This window comes from Myotis nattereri, assembly GCF_964212035.1.
Source record: "Myotis nattereri genome assembly, chromosome: 1".
Classification (NCBI taxonomy): Eukaryota; Metazoa; Chordata; class Mammalia; order Chiroptera; family Vespertilionidae; genus Myotis; species Myotis nattereri.
In genome coordinates, this window is record NC_138075.1 from 24,328,842 (window position 1) to 24,355,503 (window position 26,662).

Below are 26,662 nucleotides of genomic sequence, written 5' to 3' on the forward strand. Positions count from 1 at the left end.
TCTCCCTGTGCCTGACCACATCACCCAGCACTTTTCCTGCCCCTGTTCAGCTCCCACGGCTCCCGGACCAGGGGGCTCCCAGCAGGACCTTCCCCTAGGGGATGGGCAACTGGTGAAGTTAGGTCTCATCCCCCCCCCTCCCCCCGGGCCGGCCCAGTTGGCCACACCATGAACCTCCAGGCCCAGCCCAGGGGTCAGAACAAGCGGAAGCGTTGCCTCTTTGTGGACCAGGAAGCAGCTGCCAAGGAGCAGCCCCCACCCCTGCAGGCCCCACCACAGCCCCCGGCCCCTCCACAGTCCACCCGAGTGAAGGAGGAGCCTTACTTCGGGCACGAGGGTCCCACAGGGGCTGCCCCTGCCTCCCAGCCGGTGGAGCTCTCCAACAGCCTGGCCCTGCTGAACTCCGTGGTGTATGGGCCTGAGCGGACCTCCGCCGCCATGCTGTCCCAGCAGATGGGCTCGGGCTCGGTCAAGTGGCCCAACTCTGTGATGGCTCCAGGGAGGGGCCCGGAGCGGGGTGGGGGCGGGGGTGTCAGCGACAGTGGTTGGCAGCAGCAGCCGGGCCAGCCTCCGCCCCACTCCACGTGGAACTGCCACAGCCTGCCCGTCTACAGTGGACCCAAAGGGAGCCCCCATCCCGGCATGGTCGCCGCCTACTATAACCACCCCGAGGCACTGAAGCGGGAGAAAGGAGGGGGCCCGCAGCTGGACCGCTACGGAAACAGCGTGCGGCCCATGATGCCACAGAAGGTACAGCAGGAGGTGGGGCGGCCCCAAGCGCCCTTGAACTCGTTCCATGTGGCCAAAAAGCCCCCAAACCAAACGCTGCCCCTGCAACCTTTCCAGCTGGCGTTCGGCCACCAGGTGAACCGGCAGGTCTTCCGGCAGGGCCCACCGCCCCCCAACCCCGTCGCCGCCTACCCGCTCCAGAAGCAGCAGCAGCAGCAACAGCAGGCGGCCCTGCCCCAGATGCAGCTCTTTGAGAACTTCTACCCCATGCAGCAGCCGCCCTCTCAGCAGCCCCAGGACTTTGGCCTGCAGCCGGCCGGGCCACTGGGGCAGGCCCACCTGACTCACCACGGCATGGTGCCCTACCCCTTCCCCCACAACCCTGATATGAACCCCGAACTGCGCAAGGCCCTCCTGCAGGAGTCAGCCCCGCAGCCCGTGCTACCTCAGGCCCAGATCGCCTTCCCCCGCCGCTCCCGACGCCTCTCCAAGGAGGGCGTCCTGCCTTCCACCGCCCTGGATGGGGCTGGTACCCAGCCTGGGCAGGAGCCTGCCACCAACCTGTTTCTACATCACTGGCCCCCGCAGCAGCCGCCACCCGGCCCCCTGGGACAGCCTCATCCAGAAGCTCTGGGATTCCCGCTGGAGCTGAGGGAGTCGCAGTTGCTGTCCGATGGGGAGAGACTGGCGCCCAATGGTCGGGAGCGAGAGGCTCCCATCATGGGCAGCGAGGAGGGCATGCGGGCAGTGGGCGCAGGGGACTGTGGGCAGGTGCTACGGGGTGGGGTGATCCAGAGCACGAGAAGGAGGCGCCGGGCGTCCCAAGAGGCCAATTTGCTGACCCTGGCCCAGAAGGCAGTGGAGCTGGCCTCACTGCAGAACACAAAGGTAAGAGTGGCATGGGGTGGGAGCCGAACCTGGCAGAGGGTGTGGGGTGAGCTGTGTGTGGGGAGAGCAGGGACTCCAGGCCCACAAGGGCACTTGTCTCACTTCATTAAAGGAAATGAAGGAACCTGTACATTTCAGGGAATTCTGAACTCCCTCGGTGCATCCATAACCTGAAGGGGAGATGAGGTTTATACAGGTGCAGGGATGCAGGCAGGAGGTGCATGTACCTGCATTTCCAGATCCAGTGTGCTGAATGTTAGCAGCTAAAAGACAAGAACATAGTAGTCATTATACAGGTGATTTTACTTGTCAAAATGCATCGAACTGTAATTAAAAATAGGTGCCTTTTATTGTGTCAATTATACTGCAATAAAGTGGATTTAACAGAAAAGGCAGTGACAGTGGGGGAGAAGAATGAACAGAGTGTGAGCATCCATATTGTACTTGGAGTTCCTTACACTTGGTCACAAATAATTTGATAGGAATGCTGTCATTTATCCCATTTTATTGCTAAAGAAATCCCAAGTGGGATTTCCCAAGGTCATAAAGCTAGCATAGAGGCCTAATGTCTGATTCCAAAGCCAGTGTTGGCCCCTTCCTCTACTTGAGGTCTCAACCTGTAGGACCAGGCTGATCTGTAGAAGGCTGTAGAATCTGACTTCATTCCAGCCAGCTGCCACTGGGAAAATAGATATACAAAGACCGCCCTTACCTGCCACAGTTCTCTGCTTGCTTTCTTTTACAGAGATATGTTTTAAATATTTAGATAATTTTTTATATGCCACTCACTCACTGTGCAGGCCAAGCAGAGTCCATCTGTAAGGCACCTGTGGCCTGAGATGGCAATCCGGGGACCTACCACAGGCTAGGATGGGGGAACCTGGCAGAAAGGAGGTGATAGAGGGTATTTGGGAATGTGGTGGGAGAAAAGGTGGTCAGGGTAAAAGGCCAGGTGATCCAAGACCATTGGGAACCATCATAGGTGTTCGAATCCCTGAATCGAATGGGACTAGGGATCCTAGACCAGCACGTCGGACTTGCCTTCTGAACCTCACCTCCGTTCTCCCTCCCTCCCTCCCCTCCTCCAGGATGCCAATGGCTCTGAGGAGAAGCGGAAAAGCGTGTTGGCTTCAACCACCAAGTGCGGGGTGGAGTTTTCTGAGCCTTCCTTAGCTGCCAAGCGAGCGCGAGAGGACAGCGGGATGCTGCCCCTCATCATCCCAGTGTCTGTGCCTGTGCGGACTGTGGACCCGTCTGAGGCGGCCCAGGCTGGAGGTGTTGACGAGGATGGGAAGGGTCCTGAACACAACCCTACCGAACACAAGCCGTCGGTCATCGTCACCCGCAGGCGGTCCACCCGTGTCCCCGGGACTGATGCCCCGGCTCAGGTATGAGAGGCTCCCCCTTCAAAAACCTCCAGTACCCGAGTGCTCCTGGGTCCTGGGGCCCTCTGGGGAAAGGACAGTGTGACTGAAGGAGCAATTCAAGCAACCCATGGTGATAACTATTTCTGTTTTCCAAACCAAACTGGACAAAGGCACTATGGGGGACAATGAGACAGTTTTATACTTGAAATTGGGACTGTCTGGGAAAATATAGTATGTGTGAATGTCTTCCATTTCAGGTCACCAAATTTTGATAGGGTCAGGCCTTGTGCTAGGCACTGGGATGTAAATGTTTGCTGCTTCTGTTGGTGCAAACATGCGTGTTGAAATCTCCTACTAAAATTGAGGTTTTGTTCATTTCTTCTTTTAGTTCTGATGGTGTTGTTTTATACTTTTCTTTTTAATTGATTTTTTACAGAGAGGAAGGGAGAGCGATAGAGAGTTAGAAACATCGATGAGAGAGAAACATTGATCAGTTGCCTCCTGCACATCTCCTACTGGGGATGTGCCCGCAACCAAGGTACATGCCCTTGACCGGAATTGAACCTGGGACCCTTCAGTCCGCAGGCCGACGCTCTATCCACTGAGCCAAACCAGTTAGGGCTGTTTTATTCTTTTTTAAAAAACATTTTTATTTCAGAGAGGAAGGGAGAGGGAGAGAGAGATAGAAACATCAATGATGAGAGAGAATCACTGATGGGCTGTCTCCTGCAAGCCCCATACTAGGGGTGGAGCCCGCAACCTGGGCATGTGTCCTGACGTGAATCGAACCTCAACCTCCTGGTTCATAGGTCAATGCTCAACCACTGAGTCATGGGCTGTTTCATACATTTTAATTGATGTTGTTGGTTGCATATTCATTTAGAACTGGATTAGACACTTTTCACTATGAAATGTTTCTTTTTATCTTCAGTAATCTTTTCGCCTTTTAAAGTCCACTTTGTCAGATGTTTAGCTTTCTTTTGGGGGATGTGTATCTCTTCTTTTTTTTTTTTAATCCTCTTTTTCCATTGATTTTTAGAGAGAGTAGAAGAGGGAAAGACAGAGAGAAATATTGATGTGAGAGAAACACATCGATTGGTTGCCTCCTGCATGAGCCCTGACCAGGGCCTGGGCTGGGGAGGAGCCTGCAACCAAGGGACATGCCCTTAACCAGAATCGAACCTGGGGTCCTTCGGTCCGCAGGCCGACGTTCTATCCACTGAGCCAAACCGGCTAGGGCTCTTCTATCTTTTTACTTTATGCCTTTCTGTATCCTTCCGCTTTTATTCTTTCTCATATCACCAGGCTTCTATCTCAGATTATTGAGGTGCTGCTTGGAGAACATCCTTAGTATTTCCTGTAGTGTGAGTCAGTCAATGATGAATTTTATTACTCTTTGATTGTCTGAATATGTTTTATTTCATCTTCATTTTTTGAAAAATAATTTTGCTAGGTAGAAAATTCTGTGTTGGTAGTTATTTTCTTTTGGCAAATTTAAAGAAAGCATTCTAGCCCTGGCCAGTGTGGCTCAGTTGGTCGAGTGTTGTCCTATACACTGAAAGGTTGCCAGTCTGATTGCTGGTCAGGGCACATGCCCAGGTTTCGGGTGTGTGTGGGAAACAGCCAATTCATGTTTCTCTCTCATGTCCATGTTTCACTCTCTCTCCCTCTCGTGTCCTCTCTCTCTAAAGCAGAGGTTCTCAACCTGTGGGTCACGACCATCGGAAAACACATATAGCATATCAGACATTTACATTACGATTCATAACAGTAGCAAAATTACAGTTATAAAGTAGCAACAAAAATAATTTTATGGTTGGGGGTCCCCACAACATGAGGAACTGTATTAAAGAGTCGTGGCATTAGGAAGGTTGAGAACCACTTTTAGGCTAAAGTCAATAGAAACACATTTAAAAAAAGATAAAGATATCATTGTATTGTCTTCAGGCTTACATTGTAGTTACAGTGTTGAGAAATCACTAGAAGCCATATTGTTGCTCCTTTGAATGTGAGGTGTCTTTTTATTTTGTGTGTTTTCTAAGATTTTTTTTTTTTTTTGTCTTTCATTTTCAGCAGTTTTGCTGTTACACCTAAATGTGGTTTTCTTTGTGATTCTCCTGGTTAGAGGTTGTAGTGCTTCCTGAATATTTCTTCTGCCCCATTTTCTCTCCTCTCCTACTTCTGGAACTCTGGTTACACATTTGTAAGAGCTTTTCACCATGTCCCCAGTTTTGTCTGTCATGTACTTTTCTATATTTTTCTTTTTTGAGTCTGACCTGTCTTTCAGTTTGCCAGTTCTATTTAGCTGGGTTTCATGTGTTGTTAAGCCCATTCATTGAGTTATATTTTAGTAGTTTTTCAGTTACCAAATTTCCATTTGGTTAATTTTTAGTTTCTAGTTCTTTGTTGGAATTCTCAACTTTGCCTTCTATCTTGTTGCATAGTTTTCTTAAAGCTTATTTCTGAGAACTCCATTAATGGGATCCCCATGGGTCTGTTTCTATTATCTGTTACTTCTTGTGTTTAAATCGCATCTTGCTTTCTTGTATATTCGGTTGTTTTTGTTGAATTTCAGATATGATACACAAAGACTTATGGAGGTAGCTGAAGGCTCTGGATGAAGTTCTCCTCTTCCAGAGAGAATTTATCTTTGCATCTGACAGGTAGCGAATAGCACCAGCTACCCTGGTTCCTTTAATTTAACCAGAGATTAAGTGGTGATAGAGATGAGATGATTTGAAGCTGGGCCTTATTCCAGGTGAGGACTCGTCTACTTCTGATTCGCCTCTATTCTGAGGCGATAGCCCTTTGGAGTCCCGAGCCCTCAACTCCCAGTTTCCTTCTGCTGCCTCCTTGAATTTATTTTAAAACTTCTCCTCAGTTTCTCAGCCTCTCAGTTGCCTCTTCCAGTCACAGCATCCACTCTAGGGAAAACGCAACTCCAAATGCTGGTTCACCTCTTTGACTTTCCTTCTTTTCCTGGATCTTGGCTTTTTAATTCTTTGCCAACTTATTTGGTCTCTGATACCTTCAGAAATGTGGTTTTTATATTGAGTCCAGATTTTTTTCGTTATTCTCAGCTGGACAATTGGCCTAAATGCCTGCCCTCCGTAACAGAAAGGGGAGCTCCTAGATTAACATGAGCAGCACAGGCTCTGCTCTCTGGAGTCTTATTCTCTGGTTGGCAGAAAATTTTGTGGTGGAGCCGGAGGCCTGGGAAGCTTGTCCTGAGGATGGGCAGGAAGGAGCCTGAGCAACTGCACAGCTCAACACACTCATTTCAATGATGAGGAAATAGATCCAGAAAAGGCAAGAGGCGTACCTAGGGTCATGCAGTCAAGTGATGCCAGAACTAGCCCTGGAATTTGAATCTCCTGAAACTCTGTCCAGGAGAACTTTCGCTACACCAGGGTTTTGGGGGGAGGTTTCAATTTAGTTATTTAGTTATTTTTGCTTTGTAGTAGACTTTTTCAGTCTTGCACAGAAATATGGAGAATGCTATAATCGACCCCAATATTTAGCCATCAGAATATAGTCGATCTTTTTTCTTTGTACCTCCACTTCTCCCTGCCACTGGATATTTAGAGGCAAATCCCCAACATCATATTGTTGCAACTATACATACTTTGGTTTGTATCTGAAGCATATCACGCATTCGATTCCCGGTCAAGGGCATGTACCTGGGTTGCAGGTTCGATCCCTGGCCCTGGTCAGGGTGTGTGTGGGAAGCAACCAATCGATGTATCTCTCTCACATCGATGTTTCTCTCCTTCCTCGTCCCACCCCCCCTTCTACTCTCTCTCTCTCTCTTTTTTATTTTATTTTTTAAGAAAGGACTATTTTATTATTTTATTTATATATTTTATTGATTTTTTACAAAGAGGAAGGGAGAGGGATAGAGAGTTAGAAACATCGAGAGAGAAACATCTATCAGCCGCCTCCTGCACATCTCCTACTGGGGATGTGCCTGCAACCAAGGTACATGCCTTTGACCAGAATCGAACCTGGGACCCTTCAGTCCGCAGGCCGACGCTCTATCCACTGAGCCAAACCGGTTTTGGCTTCTACTCTCTCTCTTAAAAAAAAAAAAAAATCAATGGGGAAATAAAAGTTCTTCAAGGAAGGACTCTCCTGTTCATTTTGTTAGACATGGGCCCCATGCCCAGCTCAGGTCGTGTCACATGGGGGGGAGAGGGGTTTCCATTAATGCCTAGAGTTTACGTAGTGATAGCAGCCAGTATGTATTGAGTAATTACTATGTGCCAGATACTGTCCTCAGTGATTTTCAATATTAATTCATTTAGTCCTCATAGATACCCCATTAAGTAGGCACTTATTATACCCATGTTAGAAGTGATGATACACAGAGAGTTAAGTAATTTACTTTAAGTGGTAGGTAAGGGAGGTGGATCTCAATCCAAGCAATCCAGCTCCAGGGCCTGGGCCCTTAACTATAGTCCTCTGCCCTACAGCATACTTTACAGCAGGAACTATGGGCTGTGGCCCAAATTCAGACGAAAAAATGGTTTTAATATCTTTAAAGGATTATTTTTGAAAATGGGGGTGTGGAGACTGGGGAGAAGAAGAATTTAAAGCAGAGACGACATGTGGTCCGCAAAGCCTAAATGGACTGTTTGGCCCTTGACAGAAACAGTTTGCTGGGACCTGCCACCTGTCTCAGGCTTGCCTTGATGGGTGCGGTGGCAGACTAAGTTTCAAAGATGAGAACAGCAAGCAGTGGTCAAGACTTCAGCGTCCCCGGACGGAGGAGGCTGAGCCGTCTTGCTTCTGTCTCCTTCTCCAGGCTGAAGACATGAATGTCAAGTTGGAGGGGGAACCTTCGGTGCGGAAACCAAAGCAGCGGCCGAGGCCTGAGCCCCTGATCATCCCCACCAAGGCGGGCACTTTCATCGCCCCTCCAGTGTACTCCAACATCACCCCGTACCAGAGCCACCTGCGCTCTCCTGTCCGCCTGGCTGACCACCCCGCTGAGCGGAGCTTTGAGCTGCCCCCCTATACACCACCTCCCATCCTCAGCCCCGTGCGGGAAGGCTCCGGCCTCTATTTCAATGCCATCATGTCAACGAGCAGCATCCCAGCCCCTCCTCCCATCACGCCAAAGAGTGCCCACCGCACCCTGCTCCGGTCTAGTGAGTAACCCTTGCCTCGGGGGCCATGTGGAGAGGGAAGGCAGTGGGCAGGGATGAGACTCACTTTATGGGGCTGCTAGGGATTGGGTTGGAATGCTGAGAAAAGGGGCTCCACTCCCATCTCTGAGAAAGAGAAGGAAGTTGTCCTGGTTCAAGAATACATGTGGGTGGAGGAGGGGTGTCAGCCCAGCGGCCTGGGTTCGAATCCCAGTTGCACCGTTTACTGTGACATCCCCTGTGCAAGTCGCTTACACTCCCTGGGCATCAGCTTCTTCAGTGTTTAGATGAGAATATCAGTGTAGTGTTTGGTTGATGATGAAATTGCCAACATTCAACTATTTTTAGGTTCACATATAGTAGTTTCCTATGGTTCAGCCTAATAGCTTAGCTACCTCAGAAGGTTGTGGTGAGGTTCAGATGCATTACCGTATGCACAGCACGTAATTTCATGCCTGATGCGTCATGTTTGTTCTTAATATTACGTGGCAGATCCTTTCTCCTCGGTCGTTTTGGCCAAGAGCAGACATTTTGGCTCGCGTGGGTTTGAATTGTTGAAAAATGTTGCCCGCTCTACAAAAAGATCCATTTCCCAGAAGGATGTGATAATGCTGTCTCCTAGGGTGGGGAGAGGATTCAGTGGGAGTAAATACTACCAGACATAGCACAGGGGTGAGGCGGTGCCATCACCAGATTAACCTCTGAGCCTCTGACCTCACCCATGGCTTAGCTCTCTGGTGCCCCCTGGTGTCTGTGAGTGAGAAATGGCTCACCTGGGCTGGCTGGCCTTCTGCCCTCACACTTCCACGCCAAGATTCAAAGCTGCTCTCCCTGCCTGGGTTGTGCAGGAAGAAGTCACTGTAGAGACCAGATTAGTAGCAAAGAAAAGGTCTGTCCATGCATGAATATTTACCAAGAACTTGGGTGTAAAGCCTCGAATCGGATCCTCTGAGGGCGCCAATGATATGGGGGGACACCATTTCCCCACATAAGGAAAATGCGGGGTCATTAGAGAGTTGACATGGAGGCCTGGGAGACAGAAAAGCAGAGGTTCCTTGCGGTGTGGGATCAGTGAGTGAAGCAGACCCTAAGCTCCAAAACCTGCAGAGGCTGCTGGCCTGGGGTAGGGAGGGAAGCATTCACGAGAGGGTGGGGCTAGAGCTGAGCTTGAACTGTGAAGGGGCGGGGAAGACACTCTAGGCAGAGGAAAGGAGTGGGACAAAGACATGGAGGTAAGACTGTGCAGGGAAAGTGAGGGCCCACGTGTAATCAGTCTGCTGGGACCCAGGGCCCAGGCGGGAGGGCGGTGGGCGGCCGAGGTGGAAGGGGACGGCTGAGGAGTGCAGGTTTTAGCTCACGTTGCAGAGAGGAGTCAGCAAAAATTTTGTTTTTGCAGCAAGGGAGTGTCTCTTGATCATGTGAGGCATTAGGAGATTAGCTCAGGAGAAACCGAGGCAGAGAACCCAGCAAGGAAGTGAGAACACAATTATGCAACAGCGATCTCCTTCACCACCTCCCTGAGGTGCAGAAAAGTTTCGGCCGCCTTATTAGTACAACCACAGTTTCATGTCGGCGTTAACCTGGCGTGTGGGGAGCTCCCAGGGCTAGGTTTTTTGCGTGATTTCATTCACTCCTCACATTATTAACCATCGGAGCCCCTTTCAGGGGGTGTGGAAAATGGAGGCACCCACATATTTAGTAAAGTTGCAGTCAGTTGTCACCATGGCAGGCTGGGAGCCGAGACGCAGGATGCCTGATTTCCAGGTGTGACCCTCTGTGAGTCACCACTGTGGTTCTAATGCTGGAGCAGCCACCTAGGGTTGGGGAGGGAGGGCTTTGCTGAAGGGAGGAGGGTACGGTCTACCAACCTGCCTTTTGTCCCCCAGATAGTGCCGAAGTCACCCCACCTGTCCTCTCTGTGATGGGGGAAGCCACCCCAGTGAGCATCGAGCCGTAAGTGCAGCCCTGCCTCTGGCCCGTGGTGTGAGGGTGGCCAGTGGGGTGCAGGCATTCAGGCCCTTGGAGGAGAAGAGGGCTCTTGCAGGGCCTGCAGAGGGCTGCGCGGCCTCTCTGGGCTTTCTTTTCCTCGCCCTGCTTCTGTGTGGAAGTTGCAGGAAAAGGAAGGGGCCGGTCTGGTTTGCATTTGCCTCTGAGAATTAGAAGGGTAGTCGGAGAGACTCCTTCCCTGCCTGTAAACCTGGAGCTCCTTCTTCCCTTCCCAGCACCGGGGCCTTGCCTTTCTGGCAGCACTTGGTGCCGTTTGCCAGGAGTCCTCCCAGAAGCCAGATTGCCTTAGACCAGTGGTTCTCAACCTTCCTAATGCCGCGACCCTTTAATACAGTTCCTCATGTTGTGGTGACCCCCAACCATAACATTATTTTCGTTGCTACTTCATAACTGTAATGTTGCTACTGTTATGAATCGTAATGTAAATATCTGATATGCAGGATGTATTTAGGCGACCCCTGTGAAAGGGTCGTTCGACCCCCAAAAGGGACGCGACCCACAGGTTGAGAACCGCTGCCTTAGACCCAGCTGAGGCCTTGCCATGCTCAGCCTGTCAGCTGCCCTCTGCATCTTCTCCCGTCCCCCAGGGAGAAAGTCAGATTCTGCCGCCTGCTCCCCCCCCCCCCCCCAAGCAAAGTGAGGCCTCACTCTCTGCCCTTTCCACCCCTGCAGACGGATCAATGTAGGCTCCCGGTTCCAAGCTGAAATCCCCTCCATGAGGGATCGTGCCCTGGCAGCTGCAGACCCCCACAAGGCCGACTTGGTGTGGCAGCCATGGGAGGACCTAGAGAGCAGCCGGGAGAAGCAGAGGCAAGGTGAGAGGGGACTTGAGCCAGCAAGCCAAGATGGTCTTGGGTAGGTGGGTGGGCTGGTCGTAACCCCGCCCAGCCCAGCCTGCCCTGAAAGTGATTTCCTCTCCTCCCTCCCTGTGCTCCCTCCCTCCCTCGCTCCCACAATGCAGTGGAAGACCTGCTGACAGCTGCCTGCTCCAGCATTTTCCCTGGAGCTGGCACCAACCAGGAGCTGGCCCTGCACTGCCTGCACGAGTCCAGGGGAGACATCCTGGTGAGACACCGCCCCCAGTGGAGGGAAGGGCCCTCAGGGAGGCTGGCCTGGATCCATCTCTGCTGCCCAGGAGCCAGGCCTGCTCACATGCTGATCTGAAACAGGCTGGAGGGTCCAACCAAGTTGGGGGTTGTAGGGGCTCAGCCCAAGGAAACCCTAGTTCTAAACTTTGCAGCACAGGGTCATGCCATCCACCCCAGTCCCTGATTCTGGGTCACTGGGTCCCCGCCTCCGACAGAGCGGCACTGAGGGCCTTCTGCAGCTGTGATTGCCTGAGGGGGCCCTCTAAGGTTTGCCCACTGAAACCCTGCCAGGGCCCTGACTTTTCTTCACTCCCCTTGAAGGAAACGCTGAGTAAGCTGCTACTGAAGAAGCCCCTGAGGCCCCACAACCACCCACTGGCAACTTATCACTACACAGGTGGGCCTGGTGGGGGCGGGTCTAGAGCCTGGAGCCTCAAAGGGTCTCCCATCAGTGGGGCCCAGTTAGTGCTGAGTCACAGCCCTGGGTGGGGGAGATGGGGGCTGGGTAAGCCAAGAGCCAAAGCACTGACTCCAAAGCTGGGGTGGCTCTCAAGGGGCTAACTGTGCCCCAGGAGGGTGTGGGCAGGTGGGAGCTCGTCCAGGCAAGGAAACCCAGGACACAGTGCAAGGGACAGGGATCCGGGGACTGCCATCCAAACTGGCATCCGGTACCTGGAACTTAGCCAACCCCTGGAGTGCCATGTCCCGTTCTGGACCCTGTGCTTTAAGAGGGACATGGACCACTGGGCATCATCATAGCAGCTACTGTTAGCGATCCCTGTGGAGTGGTCCATGTCGCCTGTGCCAGGCTGGGCACCAAGGGTTTCACATGCATGACCTCATTTAGTCTGCACAACTGGGAGGCGGCTTCTATTATTAGTTCCTGCTTCACAAGTGAGGAGAGTGAGGTTCAGGGGCAAGTGACGGGGCTAGTAAGTGGCAGAAGCAGTTTGTGGAGCCAGCTCTGACTTGTCAGCTGGTCAGGATCGCCCCCCGTGATGCTCACAGTCCTACCCACTTCACTACCCCGGCTCCCTGTTTGCCCCGCAGGCTCTGACCAGTGGAAGATGTCTGAGAGGAAGCTGTTCAACAAGGGCATTGCCATCTATAAGAAGGATTTCTTCCTGGTGCAGAAGCTGGTGAGCTGGAGCTCTGTTTAAGGGGCAAGTGAGGGCAGGAGCTGCCTGTAAGATTTGGGGTCCCCCTACCAGTGGGGGCCTGCAGTCGCTTACCAAGCCCTCTTCAAAAGTAATGAATTCAATGCACTGAGTAGCCTCAGAGAATTTTGTAAACAAAACAAGCAGGGGGGTGGGGGGGGGGATAAGGACTCCCCCCGGCCCTCGATTCTAAGCCCCCTTCCCTCACCTTAGGATAGTGTGGCCACACCCTGGGGTCTTAATCCAGAGAGAAGCCTGAATGGGTATCAGACTCAGTGGTATCAAACTTGAAATAGTGGTGCCCGGCTGGCATGGCTGAGTGGTTGAGTGTCGACCTATGAACCAGGAGGTCTTGATTTGATTCCCAGTCAGAGCACATGCCCGGGTTGTGGGCTCAATCCTCAGTGGAGGGTGTGCAGGAGGTGGTCAGTCAATGATTCTCTCTCATCATTGATGTCTCTACCTCGCTCACCCTTCCTCTCTGAAATCAATAAAAATATATTTTAAAAAAACAAAACCTAGCCGGTTTGGCTCAGTGGATAGAGCGTCGGCCTGTGGACTGAAGGGTTCTGGGTTTGGTTGTGGTCAAAGATACGACCCTTGGTTGCAGGTTCCCCAGCTCTGGTTGGGGTGTGTGCAGGAGGCAACCAATCGATGTGTCTTTCTCACATCAATGTTTCTCTCTGTCTCTCCCTCTTCCTTCTACTCTCTCTCAAAATCAATGGAAAAATATCCTCGAGTGAGGATTAACAAAAACAAAAACAAAAAAACCCACAACAACTTAAAATAGTGGCTTACCCAAGGGAGAGCTAGAAGAGAAGGAGGGTTGCAGGCCGAGCTGAGCCCTTCCCCAGGGCCTGGAGCACTCGAAGGCCACAATTAGTCTGTGGGAGGAGAGGTCACCCTACGATAAGGGGAACTGAGAGCAACGAGTGACTGTGTAACTGAACTGGGTGGGGGCCTCTGCCTACGTCTTGCCAGACCCAGGGCTTCTTTCCAGTAACTCGGCTGACCAGGTAGAGGAGGCCGGAGCCTAGCTGTCCTAGGTTTATCTTGTCCTCTCCCTATGTTCTTCTGGGGAACTAAAGTGCTTTGCTAATTTGCAGACGTGCATCTTCCCACCAACCCCGTCTGGCAAAATCTGGGCTGTGGGAGAGTGAGTTGTGTGGCCCACGGAGGGAAAAGGGCTTACAAGAACGTGCTCTTTCCTCTTGGGATGGTAGATGGTGCCAAGGATGGCTCTGGGGACTGGACAGAGTGCTGACGAATTCTCCTACAAGGGCCCTGTTGTGAGGACAGACATCTGCTGGGTTCCTGATTGGGCAATATTTCAGGAGCCCCTAATGCCTTAATGAAAAGAACAGACCAGTAGTCAAACAGATGATCAGAGAGAATTGGCAGTAAACGTGCAAACGGGATCTAATTAATAAAGTTGTGACTTGGCCATTCCTGGGAGATGGAGCATGTCTGTTTCTCCTCAGGCCCAGAGGACCTCTCTGCCTCCTTGGGCTCTGTGCATAGGACCCAGTGCTGCCCAGAAGCTGGCTGAGCAGTCCGTGAGCCTGGGGGAGTGAGAAGAGTCAGAGAAAACAGCCTGTGTTTTCTGTGTGTGGGAAAGTAGCCCAGAAACTAAATCCAGTGGCCAAATAGATTTGTGAAACGGGAGGGCTAGGACTTCAGAGCGTGGGAGGCCCTTAGAGATCATCTGGTCTCACCCCACTCACTATTTACACATGAAGAGACTTGTCCAAGGCCACACAGCTACTCAGTGGCAGAGTTAGGAACAAGATTTGGGCATCCTGCTTCCTTTTCGGGCTTTCCAGGGCTTATTAGCCTCCCTTGATAATGTGACATTCCTCTGTCCTCGCTTGTCCGTCACTGCCCCTGGAGAGGAATGGAATTGTTTGTCCACACTGATGAAGAGAGTCTATGTTGCAAGGTCTGTCCTGGCTTTGAATGTGGAGGGTGCCCAGACATTTTTCTTTAAAGAACCTTTTTTTTTTAAATCTTAGAGAAAGGAAGAAGGGAGAGGGAGGGAGAGAGAGAGAGAGAGAGAGAGAGAGAGAGAGAGAGAGAGAGAGAGGTGAGAGAGAGATATGTTGATCGGCTATCTCCTGCACACGACCCAACCAGGGATCAAAACCCGCAGCCTGGGTCTGTGCCCTGACTGGGAATCGAACCTGCCACCTTTTGGTGTACGGAATGACGCTCCGACCACCTGAGCCACATGTGCCAGGGCCAGACATTTTTCCCCTTTAACTTTTTATTTTGAAAAAGTTCAAACTTACAGGAAAATTGAAAGAAGAGTATAATGAACACCTGTGTACCCCTCACTTAGATATGCCAGTTGTTAACATTGGCCACCTTTGCTTTCTTTCTATCTATATAAACTTAAACATGCACCTGTTCTCTCTCTCTGTTTTCATTAATAATTAAAAGTAAGTTACAACCATCATGACACTCGACCCAAATATTGTCTAAAAACCAGGACATTCTCCTGTAAAACCACAGTGGCATTATCATCAAAGAAACTTAAACTGATAAATAACACGCCCTACTATGCAGTCCATATTCAAGTCTCCCCAATGGCTCCATGGTGTACTTTTTAGCTTTTTAGAAAAGTAGTGCTGAAGCTTGGGTTAGTTGGATTGGTCAGTGGTTTGTCAGAGCAGGTGTTAGAGAGATGCTTATATTTGGGGGATTGATTGAGTTTAGTGTTTGCTAAGTTTAAGGGGAGACATGAGGAAGGCTGGTGTATCCTCAGGCAGGTGAGCTGAACCTGGAACTCTGACCTCATTTTCGTTTCCAACCAGATCCAGACCAAGACCGTGGCCCAGTGTGTGGAGTTCTACTACACCTACAAGAAGCAGGTGAAAATTGGCCGCAATGGGACGCTCACCTTCGGGGATGTGGATACGAGTGACGATAAGTCAGTCCAGGAAGAGGTTGAAGTGGATATTAAGGTGATTTCCTTCCCATCCTCAGCTGCTGAGAGCCTGGGCTGGGTCTGGGTCCAAGGCAAGCCCTCCAGGAAGGAGTCCCTGGAGGGCAGAGAGAGGAAGGCAGTGTCCCTGATAACCCCAAGTTGCTGATGTCCTGGGCTGGGCACTGGCTGTGGGCCTTTGGGTTCCCCTCTCTGTTGGCCAGTGACGTAGTGATAACACCCTGTGTTGATACAGAACTTGGAGGAAATTTCCCATAGTATTTGCACCAGCGTCAATTTATTGTCCCCTCATAGCACACCTCTAACACTGTTTCCCAAACTTTAGCCATTCATGTATCACCTTTTTGATTTCTGCTATTTCTGCATCCTACCATATGTTACCATTACTATTTCTGTCATTTCCACATACCACTTGTGCTATTCATATTTTTAAGTCAACTCATTTTTACTCTAAAGGCAAGTTGTATATCACAGTCATACATAGAAAACAAGTACTGCTTGGCATAGACAGTTGTAGTAAAAATTAGTGTATGAAAGTCAAACAATGTTATTAAATTCTAGCTAGATACTATTATCTGCCAAGGCTCTGAAACGGAGGCCTGACCTCTCTTTAAGTCTGGAAAAGTGTAAAAGACACATTAACACGAACTGGAGACTTTCTCCTTAACATAATCAGGATTGAAAGAGGCTTGAAAAGAGAATGTTATTTAATTCTGTGTATCCACCTAAAGTCATTTCTGCGGCTATAAGCCCACACTGGGTGACATGCTGCTCTAAGAGGGGGTGGTTGGGTCCCCATTCTGCAGATGGGAAGGGGGCGGAGTTGAGAATGGAGCTCAAGTTGCTGCCTGGCTCCACCAGACCACCCTGCCCAAGAATGTGTCCCTGAGCACATCGGGAAGATAGGTGGCCTGCGGGGAGGGCCTGGCATGCTCCCTCCCTGCCCCTGGCTGCATTTCAAGTGCTCGGTCTCATCCTGAAGGTTCCCAGGGCTCAAAGCTCGCTCTCCTCTGCCAGGCAGACTAGGTGAGGGAGGGTGTGGAGTCAGCACAGGAGGCCAGGCCAGGATTCGCAGGGACATTGAGCCCTGGCTGGGTCAGAGTCCGTGCTCTATGGCTGCATGACTGAGCTCTGTGGCTGAGCTCTAGGGTCACTGCCCCTGTTCTTGTCCCTCATAGACTTCCCAGAAGTTCCCCAGGGTGCCTGCTCCCAGAAGAGAGTCCCCAGGTGAAGAGAGGCTGGAGCCCAAGAGGGAAGTAAAGGAGACGAGGAAGGAGGGGGAGGAGGAGGTGCCAGAGATCCAAGAGAAGGGGGAGCAGGAAGAGGGGCGAGAGAGAAGCCGGCGGGCAGCGGCTGTCAAAGCCACACAGACACTACAGGCCAATGAGTCGGTAAGTGTGACCTCCACTGGGGGAGCCCAGGGCCAGGAGAAGGGCTGGAGCTGGGCCCGAGGGGGTGGGAGGGAAGGCAGAGCAGGAACATGACTAGGATTGTCATCATCATAAGAGCAGGAAATGTATTCAGTGCCTGATGCTATTAACTCATTTAATCCTCATAACCCTATGTGGTAGGTACTGCCATTGTTCCCATTTCACAGATGAGGAAATTGAGGCCCAAGGTCAGATAGCTAGTAGGCAGCCTGACTCCAGAGGCTGCCATTAAATGTTACACTCTACCGCTTTGGTCTCTGAGACGCAGCAAGCAAGGGTTTATGAAAACGCGGAAGGTGTGTGGGACATGGGGGAGGCATTCATGAGGTGTAGCTCAGGCAGGGCTCCCCTAAGAGAGCTGTGTCCCTGACAAAAATGTCTGGAACTGAGCTGAGGTCATTGGCGTAGTAATAACGGCCCCTCACCCATGTTCTCTGCGAAGTGCTTTCCTGCCCCTGATCTCATTAATTCTGCACAAGAACCCCATACAGTGTGAACCCTCGCTTGGCAGAGGGAGGAAACCGGGCTCAGAGGTACTAAGTGACTTGCCTGAGGTTCCACCCCAGGTCCTAGCGCAGTGCTCTGTCCACCACATCACAGGACAAGAAGCAAGACCTCCAGCCAGAGCTGTTCTTGTCAGGGAGGGTCCCCCGAGAGAGGGTGGGGATGGGAAGCGTCTGTTGGGGGAACTGCTCTGAGAGCTTTTTTATTTCGGTGTTGAACACTCTGTGGACAGGCTCAAGGGAGTTCTGCTGACGTTTGTCAACATTTTCCTGTAGCATCGACCCGGTGCACATGCTTATGACTTCTAAGAGCCATCTGGGGCTCCCCTAGCCCCTGAGAACATGTCCTGAGCACCCCTCTCCAGGTCAGCACAAGGTGTCTGTCCTCTGCTCTCTGGCACCTGCCTGGCATTTCCCATGGTGGCTCATGGTGTCGTGAACTAGATGCCTGCTCATCTTCCCCTTCCACGGGACTGTGCACTCTCCGAGGAGAGGCTCCTGTCTGTCACCTCTGTATCCCCAGCACCTGTGCATCACATGGGCTTGAATCTCACTTACAGAATCAGGTCATGAATGGACTACATGACTGCAACATGAACACGTGTGTCATTCATTGAGACACCAAGTCCCGTCAGATACATGGAGAAGTTCTGTGGCAGCTAGGGCTGTCCCACAATTACTGTACCAGCAACTTTGTAAAGATAGAGTTGGCCAAAGATGGAATGGGTTGCTGAGAAGGCAGTGAGTGCCTTGTCACTGGAAGGATTCAAGAGAATGCCAGGGCGGAAGTGTCTGACCTTTAGGAGTCCTCTGGTCCCTAAAATTCCAGAATTCGGGATCGTGTCTTCCACAGATCTCTCAACGCCTCTTTGTTTGATTCTCTCCAGGCCAATGACATCCTCATCCTCCGAAGCCATGAGCCCAACGCCCCTGGGTCTGCTGGTGGCCAGGCCTCAGAGAAGCCGAGGGAGGGGCCGGGGAAGCCACGAAGGGCACTGCCTTTTGCAGAGAAGAAGAAGAAAACAGAGACATTTAATAAGACCCAGAATCAGGAGAACACGTTCCCTTGTAAAAAATGTGGCCGGTAAGATGTGTCTCCATGGGGACCGAGGAGGGATCGTGTTGGTGGTTGGTAGGTGGGTGGTAGGCGGGCAGGAGGAGGAGGTAGCCTGAGCTTCGCCTTGTCTTCTGATTGGCTCAGAGGGTTTCTAGGGCTGTGATGTCACTCAGCAGAGAGGGAAGATGGCACCGAATTCGGAACTCATCTCTGCTTTAGTGGGAGGGTGGGAGTAGGCTTAGAGGCATTCGCCTAGTCAGGAAGAGTCAGGGACACCGCCCCCCCCCCCCCCCCCACACACACACACTGTAGCCTGGTGGCCCAGGGGGTGGGGACAGACCTCTTACTTGAGCCCTCCTTGCCTGGCTGCAGGGTGTTCTTCAAGGTGAAGAGCCGCAGCGCCCACATGAAGAGCCACGCAGAGCAGGAGAAGAAGGCTGCAGCTCTGAGGCAGAGGGAGAAAGAGGCTGCGGCGGCTGCGGCCGAGGCCGCTGCCTCCCCCCACCAGACGGAAAGCGCTGGAGAGAGGAGCTGAGGCCCAAGGCTCCGCCTGGAGACCCAGGACTGGCCCCTCTGCCTGGGCGCCCGGCTCTCCCTGCACCAGCCTCGTCAAAGCGCCCCAGGCGCCCAGGAACTTACAGAGGGATCAAGGAGAGATCACGTGGACTTTTCTCCGAAAAACAAATAAGACAATAAAATAAACAGCTCTTTTATTTATAAAGGCCCCAGGAGCAGTGTTAAGGGCTGCAGGATCCAGTTCTCTGTGCATTCGGTCTGTCAGAAGGTGTCCTCATGTTTGCCTGGAACGATGAGCATCCCTGCTTGCTGGGGCTGCCCTCTGGGAGGGGCTCCAGCCGTTGCCATGTTGCCACTGGTGCCTCTCACACTGGTTCCCCTGCTGCTGCGCAGTCTCTCTGCTTCCTCTGCCCCCAGCTCCCCTTGGTCACCGTGGAGAGCCAAGCACAAGTTCACCCCCATTGTAGCATTATTCCTCCGCGCCAGAGGACCTCAGAGGCCCTCCCCTAAGCGCTGGAAAAAGGGAGCTCAGCCCTGCCATCCGTGTCCAGGCCTAAGCTGGTCCAGCGCTCCTGTCCTCACAGAGGCCTCTCCCTTTGCTACTTGCTAGCAGCCTGCTGGGGCTGGAACGTTTTCTTAAATGTTTGGGGAAAGGCCCGTGTTCCTGCCCAGGCTCTCAGCCTGCTGGAGGAAGGGGAGCTGTGAGGATGGGAGCTGCAGGGCTGGGCCTGAGGGCACTTTAGGTAAGCCTTGGCTCTTCCTGCTTCCCACCTTTTTTGCCAAATACCTTTGGGCCCTAGAGACTGCTAAGGGAGCTTAGCCCAGGCCCAGCCTGCCCCTCCTTGGTGCAGGTTTCCTGCTTGCCTCTGTCCTGGCCTTGGCAGCTGCCACCTAACCCCACCCCACCTGGTCCAGCGCTGATCTCCACAGCCCAGCCCCTAGTCCTGCGTGCTGGAGATTTCTGGATCCTTCCCTGGGAGGGGGAGGTCTCCTAACCAGATTGGACAGGAGCCTTCATTCCTTGACTTGTGTCATTTGGGAGCTATTTATTTATTCTTAATATTTAATTTTTTAACATCCTCTCAGGGACCAGGGGCCACCTGCTTTCCAGAGGCCCAAGTGCATTTATCCCAAAACAAGGCACCTTCTTGGCATCTGCGCCACCCTCCTGTTCCCAAGACCCTACTGCCCCTCACACACTGCTCTGGAAGCTCTTGCCAATAGGAACGATAGTGCCTGCTGAAAGAGGGTGGGAAGGTGGAAGGTGTCACACCTAGAGTAGCAGGAGCAAGGGGATCAAAGGCAGTTCTTGTTGCTACCTCTTCTCTAGCTGTGCTTGCAAATTGCCTGAGAGGATTGGCTGGAGGACAGAATTCTGGTTGGTTTCTGGCTTGAAGAAGCCATATTTGGCACGGAGTCCCTAATGAAAGGACTGGAAGATTCTGGAGGCCCCTTCACTTGCCAGTCCCACAGGAGGGCTGAGTTATTTTTCTGATCTTGTCCCTCAGCTGTCATTGTGTAAAAGAAGTTCAACGTGAATGCAAGGAAAAGGCAGGCCAACATGTTAGGAAGGAGCCAAAAAGCATTCTGCTAACTCATGAGGTAGCCGAAAGACATCGTGTTGGTAGCTGGGGGTAGGGAGAAAGGTTTTGTTTCTAAACTATGCACTACCAGGTATTTTTCAGCATTCATGCATTTATATGGTTCTATAAGATCCCAGCTACAGGAGCAACAAAATTCTCCCCCCAGGCTCCTGGACAACTACCTAGATTTCCAACTTCCCAGTTCATTTCCCCCATAAGCTTCTACAAACTCCGTATCCCAAGATTGCAAACATCTGGCATACCCTCCAGACATAGGAAGGTAGCAAATTTAGTCTCTCTTCTAAATCACTTGTGTAATATGAGTGCCTTCGCAGCTTTGCCCCAAAGTGCTACTTACGTTTCCCAAGGTTTTTTCTATTTAAATTGTATTTTGTTTCAGGCCTCCTTATGGACATGCTATAACAAATCTCCTTTGTCTAGAGAGTGATGCTCCTTTTTCTAAACCCATGGAGACAAGACCCGGTGAATGTAGGTGGAGAAAATAAAAATGGTACCTCTCTGTATTAGTCCCACCAGAACGCGGCATTTTAGAAGGAAGGGTTCGTGCTCCAGGATGGGTTTATATCTAGAACGCACTGTGAAAGTTAACACGCTTAGAGGGCAGATGCAAGTGCGGCAGGCGACCTGCCAATGCAGTAGGTGCAGCCAGGGGAGCTGGCTTAAGCATACGTCCCTTACGGTGCTTTCTCCCTGTGAACACATTAGGCTCATCTTGAGTTGTTTTTTTTTCTTCTACTCGGCGCTCTTTGCTTTAAGAAGTTAAAAATGACAAAACCTCCCGCTTCATAATGCCCTCCCACACCGTCTCACATAGCCGTCTCCCAGCCTCCATCTGCCCTCGGCAAGGGCATGAAACTAACCTAGTGCCTGTATTTCCAGACCATTTCTGAGGTCTCTCACCCACCTGAGGACACAGTGCTTCGGAACTGTCCTCCATGCCTTCAGCAGCCCCCTTCCCAGCGGAGGTACACACCCATCCCTCCCGCCGCCCCACCTCCACCCCTGGCACAGAGGCCGTGTGCTGCTGATGTCTAAAGGGATCCCCTATACTTAACTGCCTCAGTGACCTAACCTCTTTCTTCTCATGTGCCAGAGGTTAAGTTGAAGGAGGACTACAACTTATACTCAAGCCCGAACTGTTTAAATATGCTTTCACTGGGGCAGACTGTTCTTGGATGGTATTTATTACCAGACTGGCCAAGCCTATTAGGTTTACAGGAAGTATGCATACTTTTATAAAACAGTTGTATGTCCTCCACTATTTTGCTGTTAATCTTTGCCTCTGATCATTTGCAGCTGTTTCACCTTTTTCTCATTTGTCTCTCAGTTGAAGGCCTTGTTGGACGGAACAGCACAGGAACAGCCTTGACAGTCTGTAATTATTGTATAAATATTTTAATAGCATATAAATAACTATATTCCTTTTATTTTGAAAAAAGATGATCAGACACTGCCTTTTGTGTGTTTGCTGCCTGTGGCACCCTTTTTTAAAAGACTGTTACATATTAAAATAGTGTACATATATATAAATATTACCTCTTTTGCTGTACAGTTGTGATAGACCAGACTGAAGATTTTATTTTTTGTGTGCTTTTTATAAAAAAAAATTAATACACTAAAGAAAATCTTGCTGATGTGATTGTAATGTATCTATGTAACTTATTTACTTTTGAATGTTCTTCTGTATCTTTAAACCTTTTATTAAATAAGGTTTTAAAAATTCAGAGTTGAATGCTGTGTTCTTTGGGGGAGATATTCACCATCTGGGATTGACGTAAGTAGGCCTTGTTTTGCTTGCGGGGATTACTGGACATTTTTGAACCATAAGGATTCTGTTTTATCAGCCCATTGTCAGTGATGTCAGAACTGGAGAGATTAACACACCAGCATTTTCCTGGCTACAGAGGTTACTGAATATAAATCTTTTAACAAAATTTAAGAGCAATCTCAATTCACTGTCTCACACACAAAAAACACACGTAAATGGCACTCTTCCAAATTTTAGTTTCATTTGGATGAAATATGGAGGGTGGAGAATGCGATAAGGAAGCCCCGTGGCTGAAGAAGGTGTTTTCATGTTGAACCAGCCACAGTAGACACGTTCGTCTTAACGGACGCATTTTCAACAGTATCATCTTAAACCCACTATTATTATTATCTTTTAAACGCGGTGCTTTGTTTAAAAAAAAAAAAAAAAAACACCTCCGGAAAATATGGAAAAAGAAATGAGCCATCAGAGAAACCAGAGCCTCTGACTGTCACCATGGCAACCACTGGACCACCCCCCCACCCCCACCCCCACCCCCACCCCCGCGGGCGGCGGGAGCGCGCGGAGCTCCGGTCCTCTCGGGAGCCGTTGCCATGACTACACTGGCGCTGGATGGGCCGCGGGGCGCGCGGACGCCACGCACTGGGCCGGCCCCGCCCTCACTGCGGCAGTAACTGCTCGGCTGGCTGCGGGGCGGACCGTCCAGCGGCTGCTGAGTGCAGCTCTCCGCAGCCCGCCGCCGCCTAACCCGCCACAACCGCCGCCCTCCTCGCCGCCCAGTGGGCTCCCTGCGCCGCGAAGACGCTCCTAGCGGACTGACCCTGCCGCCGCCGCTGCGACCTCAGGCCAGACAGCCACTCCCTCCGGGGGCAGCACAGCCCTCGGCCGCCCGAACGCCCGGCTCCGACCGCGAACGCCGCGTCGACTCCGGGAGCAGCGACTGCCCCGCGCCGGGCGGCGGAGAGGAGGCGGCCACGCCCCACCCCCGCGCCCCGGCGGCCTCTCCAGCCCGGCGGCTCCCGCCCTCGCCACCGCCCTCGCCCCGAGCCTTCCCGCCACGAGGCCGCACCGCGCCTGCAGGCGGAGGACCCCGGCCGCGGACCCCGAGGAGGCGCAAGATGGCGGCGGCCGCGTGACTGGCGGACCGAGCCTGCCCGACGCTGCGCTCCGAGGACCGCCGGCCGACTGCCTGGGGCAGCGCAGGTTCGACTCCGGGCCTGGCGCCGGTGGCGAACGGCGGCGACGTCAAGCTCGCCTCCCTCGGGCGTCTCGCGGGGGAGTGTCTGCCGTGGTCCTCGGCCCGGGGGCGCGGGGAGCCGGTCTGACCCGTGTCTGTGGAGGGGGCCCCAGGGAGCGGGAAGATGGCGATGACGCTGCTGGAAGACTGGTGCCGCGGGATGGACGTGAACTCCCAGAGGGCCCTGCTGGTCTGGGGCATCCCGGTGAACTGCGACGAGGCCGAGATCGAGGAGACCCTGCAGGCGGCGATGCCCCGGGTGCCCTACCGCGTGCTGGGGCGGATGTTCTGGAGGGAAGAGAACGCGAAGGCGGCCTTGCTGGAGCTCACGGGCGCCGTGGACTACGCGGCCATCCCGCGGGAGATGCCGGGGAAAGGCGGGGTCTGGAAGGTGGTCTTCAAGCCCCCGACTTCCGACGCGGAGTTCTTAGAGAGGCTGCACCTCTTCCTGGCGAGGGAGGGCTGGACCGTGCAAGACGTTGCCCGAGTCCTGGGGTTTCAGACCCCCGCCCCGGCCCCGGGCCCCGACATGCCAGCGGAGATGCTCAACTATATCTTGGATAACGTGATCCAGCCTCTTGTGGAGTCCATTTGGTACAAGAAGCTGACGGTGTTCTCGGGGAGGGACATCCCGGGGCCCGGGGAGGAGACCTTCGACTCCTGGCTGGAGCACACGAATGAGGTCATCGGGGAGTGGCAGGTGTCGGATGTGGAAAAGCGGCGGCGGCTGATGGAGAGCCTCAGAGGCCCCGCCGCGGATGTCATCCGCATCCTCAAAACCAACAACCCTGCCATCACCACCGCCGAGTGCCTGAAGGCGCTGGAGCAGGTGTTCGGGAGCGTGGAGAGTTCTAGGGATGCGCAGGTCAGGTTTCTGAACACCTACCAGAACCCAGGGGAAAAGTTGTCGGCTTATGTCATTCGCCTGGAGCCGCTGCTGCAGAAGGTGGTGGAGAAGGGGGCCATAGATAAGGATAACGTGAACCAGGCGCGCCTGGAGCAGGTCATTGCCGGAGCCAACCACAGCGGGGCCATTCGAAGGCAGCTGTGGCTGACCGGGGCTGCGGAGGGGCCGGCGCCCAACCTCTTCCAGCTGCTGGTGCAGATCCGCGAGGAGGAGGCCAAGGAGGAGGAGGAGGAGGCTGAGGCTGCCCTCCTGCAGTTAGGCCTGGAGGGGCACTTCTGAGACAGGGAAGTGGCGTTTGAGTGCAGACCTAGGTAACAGCTTCTTTGTGCTGTCTTACAGGCGTGTCGCTTAGTCAAGGCCTGTTTCTGGGGGGAAGTCAAGGCCTGCATATGCATGTAACATGTAACATTAGTGAAGTTGTGCCAGGGAGCACCCTGAGCTGCTGTGAGTGTCATGCTAGCATGCTGAAATGCCAGGTAAAGGCTTGGACACAGGTGCTCAGGGCAAGCTGTCATCTTGACATCATCAGTTGTGAAAAAATGTGAAACTTGTGAGACTTCTCATCGAGATATTTAAATGTGAAATTGCATGTTCAGATGTTTAGTTCAGAGCCTGGCTAACACAAGAAGTGTTCAGTAAAAATAGGAGCTGTGATTAATAACGTGAATAGTTTTTCTGTTTGATGCAAATTGTTCCTGATTTATATTGATAAGAAGAAATGTGAACTAGATATTCGTAGTGGTTCAGCTTTACAGTGCTGTTTCTTATTTTTCATCTGTAAACATCAGGATCAGTTTAATTGGAAAGTATCCTGAGACTACAAAATAGTGTATTAGAAAAGTACAATTATAGAGCTGTGCAAACTAAAATTTTCACTGTACAAGATATAAATCGCATGGAAGGTTAATATGAACCAGTTACAGTATCCATTCCCCTATTTCAAATCCTTGTTGATTTGTATTTCTCTTTGTGCCGGTTCTAAGTGTTCTAAGTATGAAGTTATCAAATACATGTACACAAATAAAATATATTTAAAAATTGTAGTCTCATTTTCTGATGTATAAAAAATTTTCAGTGTAATTAAAATCTGTATCTTTTCTTAGACTTCAAGTCACTAAAGAAAATCAAACCTCAAGTAAATATGAACTTACTATAAAATGTTAGGAAATCCAGAAATGGGGTTTAGAGGTTACCCAGCATTTTTTCCTCCCCTTCTAAGTTCCTTTCAGCTAAAAGTGTTTGTTTTGCTGCAGGGATAATTCATACCTGTGTAAAATGAATGTTTCAGTTTTACAGCAGCCATTTTATGTCAAGAAGATATAAAAAGGGAAATATGGCTTAAAAACATGTTTATTTGGCTACAGAGATTCAGTGACTGAAGATGTCCATCTTTTGAGATCCAGGTCCTAGTCAATCCAGAAGTGGTTACATAAACAATGTTCAGTGGAGATTTTCCCCCAGTAACAAGGCTTGAAAATTAAAGCCAACCAACCAAATAAACAATAAAACGATAGCCAACCTGTTAGAACAATCATAAGGTAAAAATTATAAAGGCTAGTATTTGTATATGTTCTAACAGATGTCTCTATACACTCATCTCACTTCCTTCACTCTCTTCTCTCTGCACATCTCCACATATTTGACTCCCACAACAGAAAGGCAAATCTTCACTCCCCACAGACATGTCCTCATTCCCCCTCTCCCCCATTCACATCTCACATGGCTTCCCCTCCATCGCCCCCCCACCCCCAACAATGTGCTGGATACACATACACTCCCCTCACCTCTCACAATCCTATTTCATACATTCACTCCCACCTTCCCCAGAACACTCTATCATAAACATGCTTCCCCCTCTATACCAGTATCCCACTCCTGTCATACATTCCCATTTCTCCACATATATGTTCACACTCCTACTCTATACATACACTCATAAAAACAAATAATGGGTTCATTTTTTAACCCAATATGTTACGGGCATCCTATATCTGCACATAGGAATGGATATACCTTCTTTTTATAGGTGCAGAGTTGATTGCATTTTAGGAGGGAGGGTCATCACCTAGGATTCTTGTATTATATATAACAATTGTATATATGTGTACACCCATAAATACTTAATACAACACAAGTATATGGTATAAAACATTATCAGGATTTTAGATGTCCATCCTTTGTTCTAAAAAGCAATGAACTAAAAATAATGAACTATTTATAATTCAAATTAAGGTTTTCTCTATGGTTTCATTACAATCTGCTTTTTAAAGGAGGACAGTAGCAAGAAATATATCCTTATAACCAAAGAACTAC

General features: G+C 51.2%; 2 protein-coding genes across 2 annotated transcripts; both read left to right on the forward strand.

The window, feature by feature from the left end:
• Positions 1-168: 168 nt before the first annotated feature.
• On the forward strand, positions 169-19,054 carry MIDEAS (mitotic deacetylase associated SANT domain protein; the record flags this gene model as incomplete). The annotated part of the gene is made up of 12 exons (XM_081105397.1): positions 169-1,617; positions 2,706-3,005; positions 7,789-8,134; positions 10,018-10,084; positions 10,811-10,953; positions 11,100-11,203; positions 11,548-11,623; positions 12,277-12,365; positions 15,197-15,346; positions 16,506-16,718; positions 18,148-18,344; positions 18,690-19,054. The coding sequence occupies 12 exons, from the start codon at positions 169-171 to the stop codon at positions 18,850-18,852; spliced, it is 3,297 nt and encodes a 1,098-aa protein (XP_080961523.1). The 3' UTR covers positions 18,853-19,054.
• A 3,731-nt stretch (positions 19,055-22,785) lies between these two features.
• On the forward strand, positions 22,786-25,392 carry PNMA1 (PNMA family member 1). The gene has a single exon (XM_081110636.1). It carries the CDS (start codon positions 23,567-23,569, stop codon positions 24,626-24,628), a length of 1,062 nt encoding a protein of 353 aa, XP_080966762.1. The 5' UTR covers positions 22,786-23,566; the 3' UTR covers positions 24,629-25,392.
• Positions 25,393-26,662: the final 1,270 nt, after the last annotated feature.